This window comes from Oncorhynchus keta, chromosome 24 (genome assembly GCF_023373465.1).
Source record: "Oncorhynchus keta strain PuntledgeMale-10-30-2019 chromosome 24, Oket_V2, whole genome shotgun sequence".
Taxonomy (NCBI): Eukaryota; Metazoa; Chordata; class Actinopteri; order Salmoniformes; family Salmonidae; genus Oncorhynchus; species Oncorhynchus keta.
The window spans coordinates 3,738,054-3,759,339 of NC_068444.1; the positions used below are offsets into that span (position 1 = coordinate 3,738,054).

The 21,286-nt window shown below is 46.2% G+C and overlaps 1 protein-coding gene and 1 long non-coding RNA gene across 2 annotated transcripts; both read left to right on the forward strand.

Moving 5' to 3' along the window:
- Positions 1 to 1,367: 1,367 nt before the first annotated feature.
- On the forward strand, positions 1,368 to 21,021 carry cfl1l (cofilin 1 (non-muscle), like). Its single transcript, XM_052477528.1, has 5 exons — positions 1,368 to 1,481; positions 5,613 to 5,771; positions 8,925 to 9,064; positions 9,469 to 9,545; positions 20,279 to 21,021. The coding sequence occupies exons 1-5, from the start codon at positions 1,479 to 1,481 to the stop codon at positions 20,392 to 20,394; spliced, it is 495 nt and encodes a 164-aa protein (XP_052333488.1). The 5' UTR covers positions 1,368 to 1,478; the 3' UTR covers positions 20,395 to 21,021.
- LOC127911311 (uncharacterized) lies at positions 11,543 to 12,090 on the forward strand. The gene is made up of 3 exons (XR_008077842.1): positions 11,543 to 11,604; positions 11,748 to 11,852; positions 12,069 to 12,090. It is a non-coding gene; the product is annotated as an uncharacterized LOC127911311 (long non-coding RNA).
- Positions 21,022 to 21,286: the final 265 nt, after the last annotated feature.

The following is a 21,286-nucleotide window of genomic DNA, read 5'->3' on the forward strand; positions in this document are numbered from 1 at the left end:
CTGGGGACAATAAAAGGCTGTTCTAAAATGTGCAGTTGTCACAGATGTCTCAAGTTTTGAGGGAGCAGCAATTGGCATTCTGACTGCTGGAATGTCCACCAGAGCTGTTGCCAGAGAATTGAATGTTAATTTCTCTACCATACGATGTGCACGACACCGTGTTCCAGTTCCCGCCAATATCCAACAACTTCACACAGCCATTGAAGAGGAACGGGACGACATTCCACAATCAACAGCCTGATCAAATCTATGTGAAGGAGATGTGTTGCACTGCATGAGGCAATTGGTGGAACCAGATACTGACTGGTTTTCTGATCCACACCAGATACTGACTGGTTTTCTGATCCACACCAGATACTGACTGGTTTTCTGATCCACAGCAGATACTGACTGGTTTTCTGATCCACAGCAGATACTGACTGGTTTTCTGATCCACAGCAGATACTGACTGGTTTTCTGATCCACACCAGATACTGACTGGTTTTCTGATCCACACCAGATACTGACTGGTTTTCTGATCCACACCAGATACTGACTGGTTTTCTGATCCACACCAGATACTGACTGGTTTTCTGATCCACACCAGATACTGACTGGTTTTCTGATCCACACCAGATATTGACTGGTTTTCTGATCCACACCAGATACTGACTGGTTTTCTGATCCACACCAGATACTGACTGGTTTTCTGATCCACACCAGATACTGACTGGTTTTCTGATCCACACCAGATACTGACTGGTTTTCTGATCCACAGCCCTACTTTTTTATTAAAGGTATCTGTGACCAATATTAATAATAATAATTCCCAGTCATGTGGAATCCATAAATTAGGGCCCAAATTAATTAATTTAAATTGACTGATTTCCTTATATAAAATCTTTGAAATTGTTGCATGTTGCGTTTTTATATATATATATTTTTTTGTGTGTTTTTTTTTGTTCAGTGTACATAGTCAGGTAACTTATGACTTTATTAGCATTGTGATAAGTTAGTGTTTATAATTTGAGTTGCAGAGAGCAACAACAAAGAGCCTTCTCTTCAGGGGCAGCGTAGCCTAGTGGTTAGAACGTTGGACTAGTAACCGGAAGGTTTGCCAGTTCAAACCCCCGAGCTGACAAGGTACAAATCTGTCGTTCTGCCCCCCTGAACAGGCAGTTAACCCACTGTTCCTAGACCCTCATTGAAAATAAGAATTTGTTCTTAACTGACTTGCCTGGTTAAATAAAGGTAAAGAAAAAAGTGTTCTTACCTATTTTAATATACCTTTACAGGAAACTGGCCCCAGGCTACGTTTGCCGTCAGAGGAGAAAACAGGAAGCTGATGGGTGTGTACCACTACAATCCAACCTCCCACTTTTTCTACCTGCTTTTTCTTTCCCCCGACCGAAGAAGCGCTGGATACACCTATCGTCGTCCTTCTCCTGGATACACCTATCGTCGTCCTTCTCCTGTCTACTTTCTTCACAGCAGTGTAAATGGTGAGTACTGGGATGTTTTTGCATCGATGGCGCTTCCTAAGCCAACATATTCTCAGTGTTACTATATAATGTGGGGTTAGAGGTTAGGAAATATGTCTTATGTTATGAAACTGAGAGAATAGGTTTTAAAATAACGTATAAAAATGGACAGTATACAATATAATAAAATATAATATATCTATAATATATCTAAATATCTATAATATATCTAAATATCTATAATATATCTATAATATATCTAAATATGTATAATATATCTAAATATGTATAATATATCTAAATATGTATAATATATCTATAATATATATAATATATCTAAATATATATAATATATCTATAATATATCTATAATATGTATAATATATCTATAATATATATAATATATCTAAATATATATAATATATCTAAATATATCTCTCCGGCCCAATATTCACCGATACCACACTGATAATTCTAACAGCATGACACTTGACACCTCAGTGGGGTTCTGTCCTGAATCTTAGTCTCTTTTGACGACGTCCAGCTTTTGTCTTCTAGGGTTCTATGTGCCCTGGTCTAAAGTAGTGCACGATGTAGGGAATAGGGTTCTATGTGCCCTGGTCTAAAGTAGTGCACGATGTAGGGAATAGGGTTCTATGTGCCCTGGTCTAAAGTAGTGCACGATGTAGGGAATAGGGTTCTATGTGCCCTGGTCTAAAATAGTGCACGATGTAGGGAATAGGGTTCTATGTGCCCTGGTCTAAAGTAGTGCACGATGTAGGGAATAGGGTTCTATGTGCCCTGGTCTAAAGTAGTGCACGATGTAGGGAATAGGGTGACATTAGTTATACAACCAGCTCCCTCCTGAGTGTTTTGGCGGTTCTACGACTAGTTCTGACTTGTTCCTCCTGTCTCTAGGAATGTGGCCGACAGAGGCCTAGAACACTCACAAGGAAACTATGTATGCCAAGAGAGAGACTAAGAAAGTCACTGTGAAAGATCAGGGCCTGTATTCACACAGATCGGGGCCTGTATTCACACAGATTGTTTACCTGGCTTTTAAGACTGGTCTCGATCTACTTCATGCATAATTAATGAACTTACACCTCATTAATGAACTGGAGAGAGTGTGAATCTGATTTTGGCTATAAAACATATTGGAATTTAGAAATTCCACTAACCAATATATGAAGATAAATATCAAACAATTAAACTGGTCTTGGTGTAACATTTTTCTTTTCCAGAAGTTACTGGCTACTTATCAAGTATTAAAGACAGGTTTGACAACTAGTTGGTGCATGGGAACACTGATAACATCCCTGTTGAGGCTTTTCGGCTTCTTCTTCTTCTGTGGTATTTTAAAAGGTGCCGCTGTACATAGTGATCAACACTTCTTCGAGTGGGTGAGGCGATTTAGGGATTTCAGGGAGTGGCATTTATTGCTTGCAGCCTCTGACTGCCGATTTTCGAGAAATCACCCTTGTCTTTTCAAACTAACTCATGACTAGATAACCGGCTATGAGTTCAGGCTACCCACCAGAGATTCAAATCACTTCTTGAATGGCAAACTCTGCACGCCCGCCAGATAGGAATTTATAGCCTTGGGTGGAAAATTGCAAGCGGGAGGACATTGTTGCCGGGCAGATTTCTTCTACCAAATCCTGGCCAAATCAAGAGAGGTGAAATCTAACAACAGACGAGCAACAAGTAATACATGCGAACAAAAAAACAGCACTAACCAAAATACAAAATATATCAACAAGAAAAAAACGGAATCATTAGTTTTTGGTTTGTGCACATAAAACCAATATTAATGTGGGATATTTTGTTTAAACTCAGACCCAGTGACTCAGACTTGAGCACTTGGACTTCATAGGGACTTGACTCGTGACTTGACCATTGGTGACCAGGATTTGGACTCAACTCAGATTTCAGCCGTAAGGACTCGTGACTCGACTCGGATTCGAGCACAGGAGATTTGGGACTAGACTCAGACACAAGGTTTAGTGACTCGACTACAACACTGGCTTGTGTTGTAGTCTCAGCAAAAAAAAGAAACGTCCCTTTTTCAGGACCCTGTCTTTCAAAGATAATTTGTAAAAATCCAAATAACTTCACAGATCTTCATTGTAAAGGGTTTAAACACTGTTTCTAATGCTTGTTCAATGAACCATAAACAATTAATGAACATGCACCTGTGGAACGGTCGTTAAGACACTAACAGCTTACAGACGGTAGGCAATTAAGGTCACAGTTTTGAAAACTTAGGACACTAAAGAGGCCTTTCTACTGACTCTGAAAAACACCAAAAGAAAGATGCCCAGAGTCCCTGCTCATCTGCGTGAACGTGCCTTAGGCATGCTGCAAGGAGGCATGAAGACTGCAGATGTGGCCAGGGCAATTAATTGCAATGCCCATATGTTGAGATGCCTAAGACAGCGCTACAGGGAGACAGGACGGACAGCTGATTGTCCCCACAGTGGCAGACCATGTGTAACAACACCTGCACAGGATCGGTACATCTGAACATCACACCTGTGGGACAGGTACAGGATGGCAACAACAACTGCCTGAGTTACACCAGGAACACACAATCCCTCCATCAGTGCTCAGACTGTCTGCAATAGGCTGAGAGAGGCTGGACTGAGGGCTTGTAGGCCTGTAGTAAGGCAGGTCCTCACTAGGAGTGATGGTCGGATTTGCATTAATCGTCGAAGGAATGAGCGTTACACTGAGGCCTGTACTCGATTTGGGGGTGGAGGATGCGTCATGGTCTGGGCCGGTGTGTCACAGCTTCATCGGACTGAGCTTGTTGTCATTGCAGGCAATCTCAACGCTGTGCATTACAGGGAAGACATCCTCCTCCCTCATGTGGTTTCCTTCCTGCAGGCTTATCCTGACATGACCCTCCAGCATGACAATGCCACCAGCCATACTGCTCGTTCTGTGAGTGGTCCTTCTGTAGCTCAGTTGGTAGAGCATGGCGCTTGTAACGCCAGGGTAGTGGGTTCGATCCCGGGACCACCCATACGTAGAATGTATGCACACATGACTGTAAGTCGCTTTGGATAAAAGCGTCTGCTAAATGGCATATATTATTATTATTATTATATTATTATTATATTATTATTATTATATTATTATTATATTATTATTATTATATTATTATTATTATATTATTATTAGTATATTATTATTATTATTATTATTTCCTGCAAGTAAGGAATGTCAGTGTTCTGCCATGGCCAGCGAAGAGCCCGGTTCTCAATCCCATTGGGTCTGGGTTTACTGACTCAAATGAACACAGTGAGTCAAAGATCAGTCAGTAAAAAGAGCTGAATTTCCCATCAATAGTCAGGAGTATTTCTTGGTGTTCCATAGATTATGGTCACTAGCTAATTACACACAGAAATTCCCCAACTTGTCAGTCGATCACTCACTGTAAATGGTTAGGAAGCACAAAGATCCCATTTAGGCTGATGGAATTCTTTGCAGTTTGGATGTTTTCAGGAATGTATTTCACCCGCCCAATTGGGCAACCACAGAGCAGGCTCACTTGCCCGACTGCTGAGTTCAGTTGCCCCGGACAACCCTTTAAGGTCAATCCCTGCATATAAATACATCTGTAAGGTTACACGGTCCTAATTTGGAAATAAGATTTCCTGCTGTTCAAGCAATGGTCATTTCAATGTACTTTTATATTCTAATTGATTCTTCAAGACTATATATTTCCAAGGAGCTTAGTACAACTGTCTCCATAAGGTTGTATTCTTCTTCTTCTCTCCTTTTTGACCATTGTATTCTTCTTCTTCTTCTATCCTTTGTGACCATTGTATTCTTCTTCTTCTTCTATCCTTTTTGACCATTGTATTCTTCTTCTTCTTCTATCCTTTTTGACCATTGTATTCTTCTTCTTCTTCTATCCTTTTGACCATTGTATTCTTCTTCTTCTTCTCTCCTTTGTGACCATTGTATTCTTCTTCTTCTTCTATCCTTTGTGACCATTGTATTCTTCTTCTTCTTCTCTCCTTTGTGACCATTGTATTCTTCTTTTTCTTGTTCCTCTTGTTCTTGCTCTTCTTGTTCTTCTCTCCTTTGTGACCATTGAATTCTTCTTCTTGTTCTAATTCTTCTTCTCTCCTTTGTGACCAGGCCTCTGGAATAGCGGTCCACGATGACGTCGTTCTCACGTTTGACAAGATTAGGGTTCGCCTCCAGGGGGCGGACAAACAGGAGCAGCTGAAGCTGGTGCTCTTCAAGATCAGTGACGATGGGAAATGTATCATCGTAGACGAGGACAAATGCCTGAAGGTCAGAAGTGACATGAATAATAGTATATAATTATCAGTTAATAATATAGGACATTTAGCAGACACTTTTATCCAAAGTGACGTAGTCATACGCACATAATTTGTTTAACATATAGATGGTCCGGGGGGAATCGATCCCTCTATTCTGACATTGCAAGCGCCATGTTGTACCAACTGATATCCAGAGGACCAAGTGTTTAGGCATTTTAAGCCCTTTCTCAATTCCTATTACCTTGATTCCATGCATCGTCTCTCCTCGCTTCGTTCTCATTATTAATTGGAGAAGGTCCAAGGGGAGGGGCCTACTGAGACGGTCAAGGCGGTAGGATGTGAGGAATCATAGAAAGAATTTATGGGCTGCATCCTAAATCTCATAAAGCTCTGGTCAAAAGTAGTGAACTATATAGGTAAGGGAAACCTAGTCAGTTGTACAACTGAATGCATTCAACTGAAATGTGTCTTCCACATTTAACCCAACCCCTCTGAATCAGAGAATACCGGGGTAGCCGGGGATGCAGGAAGGACCCACCCGAAACCCCTCTGAGGGGGGCTGCCTTAAACGACATACAAGTCATCAGCGCCCAGGGAACAGTGGGTTAACAGCCCCCCAGGGAACAGTGGGTTAACAGCCCCCCAGGGAACAGTGGGTTAACAGCCCCCCAGGGAACAGTGGGTTAACAGCCCCCCAGGGAACAGTGGGTTAACAGCCCCCCAGGGAACAGTGGGTTAACAGCCCCCCAGGGAACAGTGGGTTAACAGCCCCCCAGGGAACAGTGGGTTAACAGCCCCCCAGGGAACAGTGGGTTAACAGCCCCCCAGGGAACAGTGGGTTAACAGCCCCCAGGGAACAGTGGGTTAACAGCCCCCAGGGAACAGTGGGTTAATGCAGGGTTAACAGCCCCCAGGGAACAGTGGGTTAACAGCCCCCCAGGGAACAGTGGGTTAACAGCCCCCCAGGGAACAGTGGGTTAACAGCCCCCCAGGGAACAGTGGGTTAACAGCCCCCCAGGGAACAGTGGGTTAACAGCCCCCCAGGGAACAGTGGGTTTTAGTTTAGTTTAGTTTATTTTATTTTTACAGGGACAGTGCACATTAATCAACGTTTCAGTAAAAGTGCCGGTTTTAGCCAGCCGGCTAATTTTCAACCGCAGTCCCTGGGCAGGTTATTAAAAACAATTACAATATAGACAATAGCACCATAGACATAGCAACATAGGACAAGCAAGACATAGCATACAGACAGAGCAACATAGAACAAAAAAAAAGCAGCAAGACAAAATTCATAAAAGCAACAAAGTGTTTCCATACCTCACAAGCTACAGACAACATGGAAAGCGGCAACACACAGCTAGGGACCATGTTCACAAATCTGATTGACCTTTAGCCATGTCTTCAAGCATTTTGTGAAAGTGTGATATGTGGTGCAGTTATGCGTGTCTGATGGCAGTGTATTCCAGACATGGGAAGCTCTCACAGAGAAAGCGGATTTACTAAAGGTGCTTTTCCTTAAGGGAACTATACAGTCACCTCTCATGGAAGACCTTGTGGATCTGCTGCCATATGTTTGGGTTTTCAGTTGAACAAAACTACTGAGTGGAGGGGGAGGAGCCAGGCCATTAAGGATCTTGAATACAAGACATGCGTCGGTGTATTGCACAAGATTTTCCTAACTCAGGAGCTCATGTTTTCTAAGGATGTGACAATGATGATGGCTATTGGGCTTCCTATCAAGCACTTTGAGAGCCTGTTTGTAGACAGACTGAATAGGTTTTAATGTTGTTCAGCAAGCTTGGGCCCAACTAGTCAAGCAGTATGTTAAGTGGGGGAGTATCATAGATTTGAAGTACAGTTTTGCTACCTCTGTAGTCAAACAATTTCGTATAAATCGGAAATTAGCTAGATTGAATTTAGTTATTTGAATTACCTTTTTCACATGCTTTTTAAAAGAGAGGTTGGAATCAAGTATGATGCCAAGGTACTTAAAATCGGATACCACCTGGAGCTTCTCCCCTGACACATAGACATCTGGCTCAGTAGCATCTGTTGCCCTCTTTGTGAAGAACATGCAAACAGTTTTTTCACATTGAGATGCAAACACGAGTCACAGAGCCACTTTGTAACCTGGACCATTACAGTAGTGAGTTCTTGTGCAGCTTGTTGTTTGCTCTTTGCATGCACATATATCACTGTATCATCTGCATACATTTGAACTTCAGACCCAGTACATACAGAAGGCAGATCATTAATGTACAGGCTGAACAGGAGGGGCCCCAGTATTGACCCTTGGGGCACGCCCACATCATAGCTACGAGTGGGCGACAGCTCATTGCTCACTCTGACACACTGAGTTCTGCCTTCAAGGTATGATTTCATCCATCTCAAGGCATCAGGTTAACGCTCCCCACTGGGTTAACAGCCCCCCAGGGAACAGTGGGTTAACAGCCCCCCAGGGAACAGTGGGTTAACAGCCCCCCAGGGAACAGTGGGTTAACAGCCCCCAGGGAACAGTGGGTTAACAGCCCCCAGGGAACAGTGGGTTAACAGCCCCCCAGGGAACAGTGGGTTAACAGCCCCCCAGGGAACAGTGGGTTAACAGCCCCCCAGGGAACAGTGGGTTAACAGCCCCCCAGGGAACAGTGGGTTAACAGCCCCCCAGGGAACAGTGGGTTAACAGCCCCCCAGGGAACAGTGGGTTAACAGCCCCCCAGGGAACAGTGGGTTAACAGCCCCCCAGGGCACAGTGGGTTAACAGCCCCCCAGGGAACAGTGGGTTAATGCTCCTACCCGCCAGGCTACCTGCCGCCCCCCGTAAGCAATCAGAGAGTTCGGGCAACTTGTAGAATGGGCGCCATGTTAGTGCCTTTAATGCCTTCCTTTTATCCATTCATGACAGGTATTTGCTACCTTGTTCTAATCCTAGACATTCAGTTACACGTTACAACACAGTTACAATTCAGAACATTCTGTGTAATGTAATTGGGAGCTAACATGGCTGCCATATAATTATGTAGTGTCATGTTAATGTATCAAAATGCAGAAACCGCAATGTCCGAACTTTCTTACTATTATAATTGGGGTTAGGGTTAGTAACGTGAATATCTGGAAAAAGCTTTATGTAATTTGTTATCAATTAATCAATTACCAATCAATTAAGGTCAAGGACCTGAACGGGGAGGAGGACGTATTCAGGAAGATAGTGAACATGATGCCGACAGATGACTGCCGCTATGCCCTGTACGACTGTTCCTGGGAGAGCAAGGACAGCCCCAAAGAAGACCTGGTCTTCATCATGTGGTAGGTTGGACCATAACCCTGTACGACTGTTCCTGGGAGAGCAAGGACAGCCCCAAAGAAGACCTGGTCTTCATCATGTGGTAGGTTGGACCATAACCCTGTACGACTGTTCCTGGGAGAGCAAGGAACGCCCCAAAGAAGACCTGGTCTTCATCATGTGGTAGGTTGGACCATAACCCTGTACGACTGACAGCCCCAAGGAAGGTGGACTATAGATCATGTGGTAGGTTGGACCGTAGAGTTAAAATTACATGGACTGTACGCCATGAATAACAATACCATGTCGGCCATATTGAATGGAGGACGTGTGTGTGTGTGTGTGAGAGAGAGGATTTGTTCATTGACTCAAGACAGAATGTTTGGGAGGACGTTCTAAACGTAGTATTCTTCTGTTTTAATCGCAGGGCTCCAGAACACTCAACAATCAAAAAGAAGATGAAATACGCCAGCTCAAAGCAATACATTAAAGCAAAGTTCCAAGGTAAGAGTTTAGGTGTCTTTCAAAAACGTTCAACGTCATCTCATGAGGCGGCAGGGTAGCCTAGTGGTTAGAGCGTTGGACTAGTAACCGAAAGGTTGCAAGTTCAAATCCCCAAACTGACAAGGTACAAATCTGTCATTCTGCCCCTGAACAGGCAGTTAACCCACTGTTCCCAGGCCGTCATTGAAAATAAGAATTTGTTCTTAACTGACTTGCCTAGTTAAATATAGGTAAAATAAATACAAATCTCCCTTCCAGAATCAGATGGATATGTTCATTGGGTGCCAGACGGAAGAAAATGGACTGAAACAGGCTTGTCCAATAAAGATACTCTCATTTTCAAAAGTCTTCTATTACTTCAATATTTTTACCTTTATTTTACTAGCCAAGTCAGTTAAGAACAAATTCTTATTTTCAATGACGGCCTAGGAACAGTGGGTTAACTGCCTGTTCAGGGGCAGAACGACAGATTTGTACCTTGTCAGCTCAGGGATTTGAACTTGCAACCTTTCGGTTACTAGTCCAACGCTCTAACCACTAGGCTACGCTGCCGCCCGTCATACCTATTGAGTCCTGAACAATATTACTTAGAAATGCCTCATGAGCTGAGTTCAACTGTCGTACCCAGTGGTGTGTTGATTGGGGTGGTCAGGGTGAATGAGGTGGTCAGGGTGAATGAGGTGACCAGGGTGAATGAGGTGGCCAGGGTGAATGAGGTGGCCAGGGTGAATGAGGTGGTCAGGGTGAATGAGGTGGTCAGGGTGAAAGAGGTGGTCAGGGTGAAAGAGGTGGTCAGGGTGAATGAGGTGGTCAGGGTGAATGAGGTGGTCAGGGTGAATGAGGTGGTCAGGGTGAATGAGGTGGTCAGGGTGAATGAGGTGGTCAGGGTGAATGAGGTGGCCAGGGTGAATGAGGTGGTCAGGGTGAATGAGGTGGCCAGGGTGAATGAGGTGGCCAGGGTGAATGAGGTGGCCAGGTGAATGAGGTGGCCAGGGTGAATGAGGTGGCCTGGGTGAATGAGGTGGCCAGGGTGAATGAGGTGGTCAGGGTGAATGAGGTGGTCAGGGTGAATGAGGTGGCCAGGCCAGGGTGAATGAGGTGGCCAGGCCAGGGTGAATGAGGTGGCCAGGCCAGGGTGAATGAGGTGGCCAGGCCAGGGTGAATGAGGTGGCCAGGCCAGGGTGAATGAGGTGGTCAGGGTGAATGAGGTGGTCAGGGTGAATGAGGTGGCCAGGGTGAATGAGGTGGCCAGGGTGAATGAGGTGGTCAGGGTGAATGAGGTGGCCAGGGTGAATGAGGTGGCCAGGGTGAATGAGGTGGTCAGGGTGAATGAGGTGGTCAGGGTGAATGAGGTGGTCAGGGTGAATGAGGTGGTCAGGGTGAATGAGGTGGCCAGGGTGAATGAGGTGGCCAGGGTGAATGAGGTGGTCAGGGTGAATGAGGTGGCCAGGCCAGGGTGAATGAGGTGGTCAGGGTGAATGAGGTGGCCAGGCCAGGGTGAATGAGGTGGCCAGGCCAGGGTGAATGAGGTGGTCAGGGTGAATGAGGTGGTCAGGGTGAATGAGGTGGTCAGGGTGAATGAGGTGGTCAGGGTGAATGAGGTGGTCAGGGTGAATGAGGTGGTCAGGGTGAATGAGGTGGCCAGGGTGAATGAGGTGGCCAGGGTGAATGAGGTGGTCAGGGCGAATGAGGTGGCCAGGCCAGGGTGAATGAGGTGGTCAGGGTGAATGAGGTGGTCAGGGCGAATGAGGTGGTCAGGGCGAATGAGGTGGTCAGGGCGAATGAGGTGGTCAGGGCGAATGAGGTGGTCAGGGCGAATGAGGTGGTCAGGGCGAATGAGGTGGCCAGGGTGAATGAGGTGACCAGGGTGAATGAGGGTGGTCAGGGTGAATGAGGTGGCCAGGCCAGGGTGAATGAGGTGGCCAGGCCAGGGTGAATGAGGTGGCCAGGCCAGGGTGAATGAGGTGGCCAGGCCAGGGTGAATGAGGTGGTCAGGGTGAATGAGGTGGTCAGGGTGAATGAGGTGGCCAGGGTGAATGAGGTGGCCAGGGTGAATGAGGTGGCCAGGGTGAATGAGGGGCCAGGGTGAATGAGGGGGCCAGGGTGAATGAGGGGGCCAGGGTGAATGAGGTGGTCAGGGTGAATGAGGTGGTCAGGGTGAATGAGGTGGCCAGGGTGAATGAGGTGGTCAGGGTGAATGAGGTGGTCAAGGCGAATGAGGTGGCCAGGCCAGGGTGAATGAGGTGGTCAGGGTGAATGAGGTGGTCAGGCCAGGGTGAATGAGGTGGCCAGGCCAGGGTGAATGAGGTGGTCAGGGTGAATGAGGTGGCCAGGGTGAATGAGGTGGTCAGGGTGAATGAGGTGGTCAGGGTGAATGAGGTGGTCAGGGTGAATGAGGTGGTCAGGGTGAATGAGGTGGCCAGGGTGAATGAGGTGGTCAGGGTGAATGAGGTGGTCAGGGTGAATGAGGTGGTCAGGGTGAATGAGGTGGTCAGGGTGAATGAGGTGGCCAGGGTGAATGAGGTGGCCAGGGTGAATGAGGTGGTCAGGGCGAATGAGGTGGCCAGGCCAGGGTGAATGAGGTGGTCAGGGTGAATGAGGTGGTCAGGGCGAATGAGGTGGTCAGGGCGAATGAGGTGGTCAGGGCGAATGAGGTGGTCAGGGCGAATGAGGTGGTCAGGGCGAATGAGGTGGTCAGGGTGGGCGAATGAGGTGGTCAGGGCGAATGAGGTGGCCAGGGTGAATGAGGTGGCCAGGGTGAATGAGGTGGTCAGGGTGAATGAGGTGGCAGGGTGAATGAGGTGGCCAGGGTGAATGAGGTGGTCAGGGCGAATGAGGTGGTCAGGGCGAATGAGGTGGTCAGGGTGAATGAGGTGGCCAGGGTGAATGAGGTGGTCAGGGTGAATGAGGTGGTCAGGGTGAATGAGGTGGTCAGGGTGAATGAGGTGGTCAGGGTGAATGAGGTGGTCAGGGTGAATGAGGTGGCCAGGGTGAATGAGGTGGTCAGGGTGAATGAGGTGGCAGGGTGAATGAGGTGGCCAGGGTGAATGAGGTGGCCAGGGTGAATGAGGTGGTCAGGGCGAATGAGGTGGTCAGGGCGAATGAGGTGGTCAGGGCGAATGAGGTGGTCAGGGTGAATGAGGTGGTCAGGGTGAATGAGGTGGTCAGGGTGAATGAGGTGGTCAGGGTGAATGAGGTGGCCAGGGTGAATGAGGTGGTCAGGGTGAATGAGGTGGTCAGGGTGAATGAGGTGGTCAGGGTGAATGAGGTGGCCAGGGTGAATGAGGTGGTCAGGGTGAATGAGGTGGTCAGGGTGAATGAGGTGGCCAGGGTGAATGAGGTGGTCAGGGTGAATGAGGTGGTCAGGGTGAATGAGGTGGTCAGGGTGAATGAGGTGGTCAGGGTGAATGAGGTGGTCAGGGTGAATGAGGTGGTCAGGGTGAATGAGGTGGTCAGGGTGAATGAGGTGGTCAGGGTGAATGAGGTGGTCAGGGTGAATGAGGTGGTCAGGGTGAATGAGGTGAGGGCGAATGAGGTGGTCAGGGTGAATGAGGTGGTCAGGGTGAATGAGGTGGCCTGGGTGAATGAGGTGGTCAGGGTGAATGAGGTGGTCAGGGTGTATGAGGTGGCAGGTGAATGAGGTGGCCAGGGTGAATGAGGTGGTCAGGGTGAATGAGGTGGTCAGGGTGAATGAGGTGGTCAGGGTGAATGAGGTGGTCAGGGTGAATGAGGTGGTCAGGGTGAATGAGGTGGCCAGGCCAGGGTGAATGAGGTGGCCAGGCCAGGGTGAATGAGGTGGTCAGGGTGAATGAGGTGGCCAGGCCAGGGTGAATGAGGTGGCCAGGGCGAATGAGGTGGTCAGGGTGAATGAGGTGGCCAGGCCAGGGTGAATGAGGTGGCCAGGGCGAATGAGGTGGTCAGGGTGAATGAGGTGGCCAGGGGACATCAACAGGACATCCTAGTTTTACACACACTTGCAACATTTTGATGGACATCTAGCCTAGCCATTTTGATGGACATCTAGCCTAGCCATTTTGATGGACATCTAGTCTAGCCATTTTGATGGACATCTAGCCTAGCCATTTTGATGGACATCTAGCCTAGCCATTTTGATGGACATCTAGCAACCATTTTGATGGACATCTAGCCTAGCCATTTTGATGGACATCTAGCCTTGCCATTTTGATGGACATCTAGCCTAGCCATTTTGATGGACATCTAGCCTTGCCATTTTGATGGACATCTAGCCTAGCCATTTTGATGGACATCTAGCCTAGCCATTTTGATGGACATCTAGCCTAGCCATTTTGATGGACATCTAGCCTAGCCATTTTGATGGACATCTAGCCTAGCCATTTTGATGGACATCTAGCCTAGCCATTTTGATGGACATCTAGCCTAGCCATTTTGATGGACATCTAGCCTAGCCATTTTGATGGACATCTAGCCTAGCCATTTTGATGGACATCTAGCCTAGCCATTTTGATGGACATCTAGCCTAGCCATTTTGATGGACATCTAGCCTTGCCATTTTGATGGACATCTAGCCTAGCCATTTTGATGGACATCTAGCCTAGCCATTTTGATGGACATCTAGCCTAGCCATTTTGATGGACATCTAGCCTAGCCATTTTGATGGACATCTAGCCTAGCCATTTTGATGGACATCTAGCCTAGCCATTTTGATGGACATCTAGCCTAATTTACTGTATTATCTTTGACTGTGTCACGAACTATAAACAACTCATGATGTTTTTATCTGATTGTCAAACAAATCACTTCAGAAAGCAGGTTTTAAGTAGGTAACCTTCGTCTACTCCAAAATAAGTCGAGCCTCTGAACAGTGCACTGTGCACCTGCCATTTAAATAGAAAGGGACATCTAGTGGCACACCGTCCGTGGAATCACATTCAGTCTACAAAGTAGCGTGTATTCATAGATGCCAAGGGAAACCAGGCTTCCCCAAAATATTTGACAATTTAAAAAAAGGAACTAACTTAAATCCGTATTTCATAATTTTCATTCAATTCACGAGAGGCTGAATCTATTTCACCAGAGAAAGCATCCGAGCGTGGCACACAGCACCTCTCTGTCTCAGTGTGTGTAGACCATGTATCTGATGCTGTCTCAGTATGTGTAGACCATGTATCTGATGCTGTCTCAGTATGTATAGACCATGTATCTGATGCTGTCTCAGTATGTATAGACCATGTATCTGATGCTGTCTCAGTATGTATAGACCATGTATCTAATGCTGTCTCAGTATGTATAGACCATGTATCTAATGCTGTCTCAGTATGTATAGACCATGTATCTGATGCTGTCTGGACAGTGAAACAGCACCTCTCTGTCTCAGTATGTATAGACCATGTATCTGATGCTGTCTCAGTATGTATAGACCATGTATCTGATGCTGTCTCAGTATGTATAGACCATGTATCTGATGCTGTCTCAGTATGTATAGACCATGTATCTGATGCTGTCTCAGTATGTATAGACCATGTATCTGATGCTGTCTCAGTATGTATAGACCATGTATCTGATGCTGTCTCAGTATGTGTAGACCATGTATCTGATGCTGTCTCAGTATGTGTAGACCATGTATCTGATGCTGTCTCAGTATGTAGACCATGTATCTGATGCTGTCTCAGTATGTATAGACCATGTATCTGATGCTGTCTCAGTGTGTGTAGACCATGTATCTGATGCTGTCTCAGTATGTTTAGACCGTGTATCTGATGCTGTCTCAGTATGTATAGACCATGTATCTGATGCTGTCTCAGTATGTGTAGACCATGTATCTGATGCTGTCTCAGTATGTGTAGACCATGTATCTGATGCTGTCTCAGTGTGTGTAGACCATGTATCTGTCTGGACAGTGAAACAGCACCTCTCTGTCTCAGTGTGTGTAGACCATGTATCTGATGCTGTCTGGACAGTGAAACAGCACCTCTCTGTCTCAGTGTGTGTAGACCATGTATCTGATGCTGTCTCAGTATGTGTAGACCATGTATCTGATGCTGTCTGGACAGTGAAACAGCACCTCTCTGTCTCAGTGTGTATAGACCATGTATCTGATGCTGTCTCAGTATGTGTAGACCATGTATCTGATGCTGTCTCAGTATGTATAGACCATGTATCTGATGCTGTCTCAGTATGTGTAGACCATGTATCTGATGCTGTCTCAGTGTGTGTAGACCATGTATCTGATGCTGTCTCAGTATGTATAGACCATGTATCTGATGCTGTCTCAGTATGTATAGACCATGTATCTAATGCTGTCTCAGTATGTATAGACCATGTATCTGATGCTGTCTCAGTGTGTGTAGACCATGTATCTGATGCTGTCTCAGTATGTGTAGACCATGTATCTGATGCTGTCTCAGTATGTATAGACCATGTATCTGATGCTGTCTCAGTATGTATAGACCATGTATCTGATGCTGTCTCAGTATGTATAGACCATGTATCTGATGCTGTCTCAGTATGTGTGTAGACCATGTATCTAATGCTGTCTCAGTATGTGTAGACCATGTATCTGATGCTGTCTCAGTATGTATAGACCATGTATCTGATGCTGTCTCAGTATGTATAGACCATGTATCTGATGCTGTCTCAGTATGTGTAGACCATGTATCTGATGCTGTCTCAGTATGTATAGACCATGTATCTGATGCTGTCTCAGTATGTATAGACCATGTATCTGATGCTGTCTCAGTATGTGTAGACCATGTATCTGATGCTGTCTCAGTATGTATAGACCATGTATCTGATGCTGTCTCAGTATGTGTAGACCATGTATCTGATGCTGTCTCAGTATGTGTAGACCATGTATCTAATGCTGTCTCAGTATGTGTAGACCATGTATCTGATGCTGTCTCAGTATGTGTAGACCATGTATCTGATGCTGTCTGGACAGTGAAACAGCACCTCTCTGTCTCAGTATGTGTAGACCATGTATCTGATGCTGTCTGGACAGTGAAACAGCACCTCTCTGTCTCAGTATGTGTAGACCATGTATCTGATGCTGTCTCAGTATGTATAGACCATGTATCTGATGCTGTCTCAGTGAAACATGCACCTCTGCTGTCTCAGTATGTGTAGACCATGTATCTGATGCTGTCTCAGTGAAACAGCACCTGATGCTGTCTCAGTATGTGTAGACCATGTATCTGATGCTGTCTCAGTGTGTGTAGACCATGTATCTGTGCTGGACAGTGAAACAGCACCTCTCTGTCTCAGTGTGTGTAGACCATGTATCTGATGCTGTCTGGACAGTGAAACAGCACCTCTCTGTCTCAGTATGTAGACCATGTATCTGATGCTGTCTCAGTATGTATAGACCATGTATCTGATGCTGTCTCAGTGAAGACAGCACCTGATGCTGTCTCAGTATGTGTAGACCATGTATCTGATGCTGTCTCAGTATGTATAGACCATGTATCTGATGCTGTCTCAGTATGTATAGACCATGTATCTGATGCTGTCTCAGTATGTATAGACCATGTATCTGATGCTGTCTCAGTATGTATAGACCATGTATCTGATGCTGTCTCAGTATGTATAGACCATGTATCTGATGCTGTCTCAGTATGTATAGACCATGTATCTGATGCTGTCTGGACAGTGAAACAGCACCTCTCTGTCTCAGTATGTATAGACCATGTATCTGATGCTGTCTCAGTATGTGTAGACCATGTATCTGATGCTGTCTGGACAGTGAAACAGCACCTCTCTGTCTCAGTGTGTGTAGACCATGTATCTGATGCTGTCTGGACAGTGAAACAGCACCTCTCTGTCTCAGTGTGTGTAGACCATGTATCTGATGCTGTCTGGACAGTGAAACAGCACCTCTCTGTCTCAGTGTGTGTAGACCATGTATCTGATGCTGTCTGGACAGTGAAACAGCACCTCTCTGTCTCAGTGTGTGTAGACCATGTATCTGATGCTGTCTGGACAGTGAAACAGCACCTCTCTGCCTCAGTATGTGTAGACCATGTATCTGATGCTGTCTGGACAGTGAAACAGCACCTGATGCTGTCTCAGTATGTGTAGACCATGTATCTGATACTGTCTGGACAGTGAAACATGCACCTGATGTGTCTCAGTGTGTGTAGACCATGTATCTGATGCTGTCTGGACAGTGAAACAGCACCTCTCTGTCTCAGTGTGTAGACCATGTATCTGATGCTGTCTCAGTATGTGTAGACCATGTATCTGATGCTGTCTCAGTATGTGTAGACCATGTATCTGATGCTGTCTCAGTATGTGTAGACCATGTATCTGATACTGTCTGGACAGTGAAACCAGCACCTCTGTCTCAGTATGTGTAGACCATGTATCTGATACTGTCTCCAGTGAAACAGCACCTCTGTCTCAGTATGTGTCTGACCATGTATCTGATGCTGTCTCTAGCAGTGAAACATGCACTATCTGTCTCAGTGTGTAGACCATGTATCTGATGCTGTCTGGACAGTGAAACAGCACCTCTCTGTCTCAGTGTGTGTAGACCATGTATCTGATGCTGTCTGGACAGTGAAACAGCACCTCTCTGTCTCAGTGTGTATAGACCATGTATCTGATGCTGTCTCAGTATGTGTAGACCATGTATCTGATGCTGTCTGGACAGTGAAACAGCACCTCTCTGTCTCAGTGTGTGTAGACCATGTATCTGATGCTGTCTCAGTGTGTGTAGACCATGTATCTGATGCTGTCTGGACAGTGAAACAGCACCTCTCTGCCTCAGTATGTATAGACCATGTATCTGATGCTGTCTGGACAGTGAAACAGCACCTCTCTGTCTCAGTATGTGTAGACCATGTATCTGATGCTGTCTGGACAGTGAAACAGCACCTCTCTGCCTCAGTGTGTGTAGACCATGTATCTGATGCTGTCTGGACAGTGAAACAGCACCTCTCTGCCTCAGTATGTGTAGACCATGTATCTGATGCTGTCTTAGCAGTGAAACAGCACCTCTCTAAAAAAAATGCCCTACTCTTCCTGTCTGGACATGCCCTAGTCTTCCTGTCTGGACATGCCCTAGTCTTCCTGTCTGGACATGCCCTAGTCTTCCTGTCTGGACATGCCCTAGTCTTCCTGTCTGGACATGCCCTAGCCTTCCTGTCTGGAGCCCTACTCTTCCTGTCTGGACATGCCCTAGTCTTCCTGTCTGGACATGCCCTACTCTTCCTGTCTGGACATGCCCTATGCCTGTCTGGACATGCCCTAGTCTTCCTGTCTGGACATGCCCTACTCTTCCTGTCTGGACATGCCCTAGTCTTCCCTTCCTGTCTGGACATGCCCTAGTCTTCCTGTCTGGACATGCCCTAGTCTTCCTGTCTGGACATGCCCTAGTCTTCCTGTCTGGACATGCCCTAGTCTTCCTGTCTGGACATGCCCTAGTCTTCCTGTCTGGACATGCCCTAGTCTTCCTGTCTGGACATGCCCTAGTCTTCCTGTCTGGACATGCCCTAGTCTTTCCTGTCTGGACATGCCCTAGTCTTCCTGTCTGGACATGCCCTAGTCTTCCTGTCTGGACATGCCCTAGTCTTCCTGTCTGGACATGCCCTAGTCTTCCTGTCTGGACATGCCCTAGTCTTCCTGTCTGGACATGCCCTAGTCTTCCTGTCTGGACATGCCCTAGTCTTCCTGTCTGGACATGCCCTAGTCTTCCTGTCTGGACATGCCCTAGTCTTCCTGTCTGGACATGCCCTAGTCTTCCTGTCTGGACATGCCCTAGTCTTCCTGTCTGGACATGCCCTAGTCTTCCTGTCTGGACATGCCCTACTCTTCCTGTCTGGACATGCCCTAGTCTTCCTGTCTGGACATGCCCTAGTCTTCCTGTCTGGACATGCCCTAGTCTTCCTGTCTGGACATGCCCTAGTCTTCCTGTCTGGACATGCCCTAGTCTTCCTGTCTGGACATGCCCTAGTCTTCCTGTCTGGACATGCCCTACTCTTCCTGTCTGGACATGCCCTAGTCTTCCTGTCTGGACATGCCCTACTCTTCCTGTCTGGACAGCATCAGATACAAGGTCAACACATACTAAGACACAGGGGCGCTGTTGCGCTAGCTTGGGTGCTTTCTCCGGGGAGATTGCCTCTTGCTGTCGAAATGTGTCTTGGTCAAAATTATCAATATATTCAGAGACTACCTATCAGATCTCTGAATTTCTAGGGGGGGGTGGCCAGACTTCAGGGGGACACTGGCCACCCTGGACCACACCCTGAACACGCCCCTGATCTTACCTCATCAGAACCCAAAATATAAGATTGTTTTAGTCCAATGTTTGTAAACAACATAAATGTAAAAAAAAATACTGTATAGACTCATAGCATGGATAAAATTATAATTTATATATCATGGATAGTCAGTCCTTGCATACATAGCGTTGTCTATGAATTAGAGTGGTTACATTTCTCCAGGCCCGTCCATCAGCTTTTTACCAAAACACAGACGGGGTGTCCACTTTGTAATTGTTTCAACAGCGGATTCTCGCGCTCATGAGCCTGATGACTGACAGAAAGGGTAGACGAGTGACCTTGGGTGGTCGAGCATGCTATAAGGTCCTCCAGAACCGCAGCATGGGGTAGAAACCTGCCTATTTCACCACACTCTCCTCTCCCCCCAGCTCCAATAAACTAACTAAAATATGTTTAGGATTGGGACTGCCCCATTCCTTTTTCAAAAAAAGAAGAGTTGACTGACTGGCTGTGTTCTCGTGTGTTTCACAGGTCTGAAGTTTGAGTGGCAGGTAAACGACATGTCAGACGCCAAAGACAGCTCCGTCTTCATCGATAAACTGGGAGGCAGAGGAGTCGTTAAAAGACTGGAGGGGAGAGAGGTCTGAGGTCCCGACTCCTGACGCCACCGTACAACATGGAATCAAAACCACACCTGGGTTCAAATACTATTCGCAAATCCTTCAGATAGTTTCAGCGTTTGCTTTAAGGCTGCTTTAAGAGTTCCCGGTGGGCAAGTTTTTTTTTAACATTTAGGGATTTTTTTACTGAATGCAACAGGCAAGCTCAGCAAAAGTATTTAGAATTATTTTGAATAGTTCTTGAACCCAGGTCTGTTCAAAACACAGAAGCAAAAGTAGCCCACTGCCGGCGTCTCCAAATGAACTGTCCAACGACAGAGTGTGGTAGTTGATTTGGTCTTTGTAGAAACATGCCTTGGTCAATTAAATAGTTACTCATGTAGTTGATACATTTGACATTTTTCCAGACGTGACTGCTCCACGATTTATACAAATTCACATGCATTTCCTGTAACTTGGGATCCTGGTATCATCTTTCAATGTGCTTTTATTTGTGATTGTCTTGTGTCTATTGACTCTGTTCCAGAACAATCATGTGATTTTAAGCATCCCGTTGATATCACAACTTCCATGTTTTCTGATGTTTTGTTTTTGAATTGGAAAATGTCACAAAATATATTGATTAAAAAAAGGAAGATGCCTCCACAGAATGTCGATGGCCTTGTCTGTCTGTCTGTCTGTCTGTCTGTCTGTCTGTCTGTCTGTCTGTCTGTCTGTCTGTCTGTCTGTCTGTCTGTGTATTCCATTTGTTACCACAGAGATTGACATTAAGTGTCAACAGAACAGTTGAGCCTGGTCTGTCGTCGCCCTATTGGCTAGCTGATTTTTTTATATTTTTAACTTTAAACAAAAACAAACAATTATCTCCCCCTACGTTTAAGTGAAAGATTAACAACGTGTGGTATTTCTGTGTGTAAAC